The 5,464-nt window shown below is 29.5% G+C and overlaps 2 protein-coding genes and 1 non-coding gene across 3 annotated transcripts; 2 read left to right on the top strand and 1 right to left on the bottom strand.

Moving 5' to 3' along the window:
* Positions 1-162: 162 nt before the first annotated feature.
* Tsp_06471 (conserved hypothetical protein) lies at positions 163-257 on the top strand (the record flags this gene model as incomplete). Its single annotated transcript, XM_003378497.1, has 1 exon — positions 163-257. A coding segment is annotated over one exon (95 nt), but the record flags the coding sequence as incomplete, so codon positions are not given.
* A 988-nt stretch (positions 258-1,245) lies between these two features.
* Tsp_06472 (hypothetical protein) lies at positions 1,246-2,183 on the bottom strand. The gene is made up of 4 exons (XM_003378496.1): positions 2,123-2,183; positions 1,944-2,075; positions 1,745-1,895; positions 1,246-1,558 (listed from the first exon to the last, which is right to left on the bottom strand). The coding sequence occupies exons 1-4, from the start codon at positions 2,181-2,183 to the stop codon at positions 1,246-1,248; spliced, it is 657 nt and encodes a 218-aa protein (XP_003378544.1).
* Positions 2,184-4,851: 2,668 nt separating this feature from the next.
* Positions 4,852-4,923, top strand: Tsp_06473. Its single transcript has one exon. It is a non-coding gene; the product is annotated as a tRNA-His (tRNA).
* Positions 4,924-5,464: the final 541 nt, after the last annotated feature.

Below are 5,464 nucleotides of genomic sequence, written 5' to 3'. Positions count from 1 at the left end.
CTAATACCGAAAGCGGAATCATGATTAAAATTTTGATTTGTTGTTTGTTGTTGAAGATCTTATAGCCTAATTTGAAAAATCTCCCCACCTTATTCATTTTCAGAAAATGAAAAATGTGAATTTCTATTCATAATCGTGAGATGCTTTTTTCAATTTCTTCAGTACTCTTAGCTCAGATCTCTGCAGAAATTTCCATAAACCCAAAGCAAAATCTACCATCAGAAGAATCTGTTGAAATAATTGAAGAATACTATTAAGCTGATGTTGAGTTTATTCAGTTTATGTTGTTGGTTAAGTCTGTTGCTAATGCGTGTTGGTAAATTGCTGTTTCATAACCAACAAACAAATCGAGGATTTGAAATCGGTTGCAAGTTGAATTTGCAATTTTGATTTGAATCAACCCTTTGTCAGCGCTTTTATGGACATTCAAAAGTCAAACTAATTTTCCACTTTTCTTTCTTTACCCTCCAACTAGCCACACATTTCAGCTTCTGAGTTCAGCTAAAGTCAGGCAATCTTATTAACGGTCTGTGCTAAATCGCTGGAGAATTCAAATGATCACCATCCGCAATATTCAACAATTGATCATTTAGCCATATCTTTTTGCAATTTCATTACACATCTGTATTGGTAAAAATTTTCTCCAATCATTTCAGAGTGCGATCATTTGAAAATTATGTTTTATTTGTATTTTCAAAATTTTACAGTACTCTCTTCTCTCAAGAGAATAAATTAAAATGTGAAATAGGAAAAGCTAAATTTTATGATGAGAATTTTTTTAAAAAACTGTATTCTTATCCTATTTTTGCAATAATGATATCATGTTTAACATTAATAATTCACAATAATAAACAATTAGAAAATATGGCTATTGTGAAGATCATAAATATTTCAGATGCTCAATATCAGCCACTTATAAAAATGCAATTGCTTTTTTCAGTTGAACTGATAAATACCATTGCTAATAAATGCTTACGAGTAATAATTCAAGAAAAAAGTAGCAGTAGAAGAAATAAGTAAAGTTTATTTTTCTGGGTGTTTCAAATGTTTATAAGATAAAAGATTACAAAATTCAATTAAATTTATTAACCATGCATCTCTTTACATTTCGAATGTTTTTTTTCGAATGAGAAAAAATTATGCAAAAAATAATTTTCAAAATAGAAGCAAATTTACTTCGCATACAAGGTGGTCAGAGAAAAGAAAAATAGGAAACAGCAATGCAAGGTGAAAACCACAAAACATTCAGCCCCAGACGGCTTTGCCATATCCCCAAAGTTTGCTCTTCTTCCAAGAGGGTCGGTCGACTTCAGATGAATCAGGTTGCATGTCTCTTTTGCGCCATACGGCGGAATTTTGTACCATCATTCGCCAGAGATCTTCGTTGAAACGGCTGTCGACCGGTAATGGTTCGTCCATTTGGTATGAGTCGATCGTTTTGCCAGGATAGGCGCCACGCATTGCCACGCCCGCCCTGCTTGAATTGCCATGCAAAAGAATCGCTGCAAGCATGATCACCACAAACGATACCAGCTTCATTTTGTCGCCTGCTTGAAAGCTTAAACGAAAAAGAAAGTTCATAATTCATAAATTTATTAATAAATGGGAAGAGTTTGTGATTTTGAATGAAAAATTGCAATTAATAACCGTGTGGCTCAGTACCTTTGGAAAGAAGGGAGATAGTGAAAATGATCAAACGATACTCAACTGCCGTTGGAGAAGCGAAATGGCAAACTGATCAAACTTGAACGAACATGAAGGTGAAAAAGTAAAAGTACCAAAACGACACCTGGTGATAAAGTGATGAACCGATTGGTATGGATGGGGCTTGCATTCAGCTCGGGCCAATAGCAACCGTCTGGATTGATGATCGATTGCCAACCCCGAAGTGACCACTTGGAAAGGATTAAATATGTGTCAGTGAAGCAATTATTTTAACATACTGCTTGTCAACAACAACTGTGCTAGGACACATTGTTGATGTGCCGGTTGAATTATTGTGTCATAACCCGCAATTTGTACTGACCGGCAAATTGTGCAAGTCAACAGTGACCATCGATTACGGACAGCCAAAACTGAACGAAATAACTTGTACATGTAATTTTCATTAATTAGCATTTACCTGGCCGCTTGACCGGATATTGATCGAACACAGGTGCGGCAAATTGAATGAACAATCTCATTTTAGAATGTAAATTATCACCCATCCACTTTATCACTCCATATTGCCATAACTGAAGGGTAGATATTAATTTTATGAACACCTATATTATGCAATATACTGAATGATTTATTCAAAAAGTGCCTTAATTTTACTACAAACCAATTTTATGCACAAAATTTTCCAATTCAATAACAAAATATGGATAAAATTAAAAGCATTAAAATTACTTTTTTTGATTTGCTAAATAATTTTTGAAGAAATTAATAAATTTTCATCTTATCTTTTATTGGTTGAATAATTTCAAATTAATAAATTTAAAATCACATCAATTTAATATATTTAATTCATGTGTAACTTTTAATTCAATTACATCTATCCAAAATACATCATCTACTATGTTTCTTTTCATCTTTGACAATAGCTTTTGCAAATACCAAAGTATTTGATTTAAGCATATATTTTCAAATTTAAATATCATCTGCTTGTGCTTAAATGCTTTTTGCAACATCAATTTTTAAAATATCAGTACATTTTTATAAAAATATTTCTTCTGAAGTATGTGAATTACAATAAAATGTATAAAGTTAGTATATCTAGGATCATCAAAGCATTTTGCTTTGTAAAACCTTCTCTGTCATGTATTCAACTTTCATAAACTTGTAATTTTTTAGTGATTTTTTTAAAAACAATTCCATAAACTGTTTGAAAGTTTTTTTTTGCTTGCAGAGATTTTTTGAACGTTTAAACTAAGTTTAGCAATTGAAAAAGCATTATATTAAGTACTTTTGTGGCATGAGTTGATCAAAGCATATTTCAGGTTGTTGCGCTGTTCGCAATGATATATTTTGTGTGTGCAATGTTTGAAATATCAATCAAATTGTGTAAAGAGATATTTAAAAAATGATAAATATTTTCATTTCAGTGAACAGACAATCGGTGACAGTGACAATTATGCATATCTTCCGTTGAAAATTCAAAAAAAGACAGCTTTTAATCAAATATTAATTGAAAGCTGTTCAGTTTGAGATGAACAATAAATAATAAGCACAACTTGAAATATATGATGACATCATTTTAACAAAAAATTTGCATTTTAATATTTTAATAGAATAAAATTTTCATTAAATTGCACTAGTAATGATTAATATTCATGGTTACGTTTGAAGAATTATTTCATAGTTGAAAAGCAAAAAATAAACATAAAAATATAGCAAATTAATAAATAAAAATTAAAAATGAACAAAAACAGCATGAAAGAATCGATTAAAATCGTGGGTGAAGTTATGATTTATTCTAAAATTCAGGAATAAAAAGCACAAAATGGGAAAAAATGGAATTATGTTCTTCGCATTTTCTGCTCCATTTTCAATTGTCAGCTTAAAAAATGCTTACATTATGGTTCATTGAATGCAGAAAAAGTTACAGCTTTGATTGTACGGATATTTGTGGAAAATGAAGTGGAAAAATGAAGCAAAAATGTAGTCAACGTTTTGCATCAGTTGCTGTGCTAAGTTGCACTTTGATCAACAGCACACAGTATTCAAAGAAACATGCATACAAGAAAGAATGTTCAATATTTTGCTTGACTTGGCTTGTCATAGTCATTAGTAATTGCTTTTTCATAGTTTAGATAGCATCGCCTCGACTAATAAATGGCTGCAGCTATTCTCATGCGGATGCACAGAACAAGCATCTGCTCAAGCATGAAAAGTATAAATTGACCATTACCAGCTGAAGGTTTTTCATATTTCACAATGGACATAGCAAAATTGTTTGGTTAAAAAGTAACTCATAATTGAATCATGCGAGACATTTGTAAAAGCAGTCATTTGCTAGTTGATATATTAAACAAAAGAAATATGAAGAATAAAAGAAAAAGTCGAATAAACAATAAGTCCACAAGAAATGATAATTTTGAATAAAAATCCTTTCATTTTTTTATCACTTTGTGCAAAACGAATTTTTCATTCAATCAATTGTGAAATCACTAGTTTAAAAGCAAAACTAAAAAACGTGCATTTTTTTACACCAAATATTATAATGGAGTTTTCTGTTAAAAGTAAAATAAAATAAAACAACCATGCTGTGTTGCTTCGATCTAATCATAGGGGAGATAATTAAAATTTCAAGAAATTATTTCTACCTGACAAAAATTCATAAGTTTTTATATTGAAAAAGAATCGATGGAAATTTCAAAACAGCATCTCAGTAGTTATTTAAAATTTATATACATTACATTTCTTTGTAAATTAATCAAAATTGACATATGTTTATTTTAAAATTCTTTGCTTTTCACCAAAATTCTTTTTTTATAAACTCTTACTTTCATGTGATGTTAGCAATATATGAATTTCAAAATATTGCCGATTAATCAAGGAAATATTTTATACATTTAATTTATAAAAAATTAAATGCATAATAAACATCAAAATGTTTGAAATTTTCGTAATAATTATTATAATATTGGAAAAAAGTTTTATTCACATGCAGTGATTAGTCGATTTTTATTAACTCGAAAGTCAATTATCATCAATTTCTTTTGAACAACACATCATAGAAAATTTTGAATACTTTTTAAATGTGATGTTTCAGGATAATAATTATTTTCAATGTACAATTTTTAAAAGAAAAATTTCTTTATTTATTCATTTAGTTTGATAAATATGTTATGATAAAAAAATGCCGTAGCCGTGATCGTCTAGTGGTTAGGACATTGCGTTGTGGCCGCAATAACCCAGGTTCGAATCCTGGTCACGGCAGAATCTTTTCATTGCGTAGTAATACAAAATAATAGCATAATCCGTTGAAATTTAAAATTCATTTTTGTGCATCTTGCTTTATTTGTGCTTGTTCCATTCGGGGAGAAAGTAACTGTTTTTAGCCAAATGTAAAATTTTCTAATATTTGACTACTAAGAGTTTTAAATATTTTTATCTTTTCAAATCAAACATCGACTTTAATCAATTTCTACGCTGTTAACATTAATGCTTTCAAATGAAACGCTAAAAATATATTATTAATTTTTTAAAATAAATTATCAGATATGCAATTTTTAATGTATACGTAATGTTTTAATGTGTAGAATTAAAAAAACAAGAAACTGTGAAGAATGCTTCAGAGAAGATTATTTATCTAACTACAGCATTTATCATATTTTATGCATCATTAATTTTCAAATGTGTTAATTAAGTAACGCCCACTATCAACAACAACAGTCGATAATAATACATTAAATTAACGCTGAAATTGTTTACTGTCTTCTGTCGCTCATCTTTGTTATGCACAATAAATGCCATAAAT

This window comes from Trichinella spiralis, assembly GCF_000181795.1.
Source record: "Trichinella spiralis strain ISS 195 chromosome Unknown Scfld4, whole genome shotgun sequence".
NCBI lineage: Eukaryota > Metazoa > Nematoda > Enoplea > Trichinellida > Trichinellidae > Trichinella > Trichinella spiralis.
This window is presented reverse-complemented; position numbering and strand designations above follow the sequence as displayed.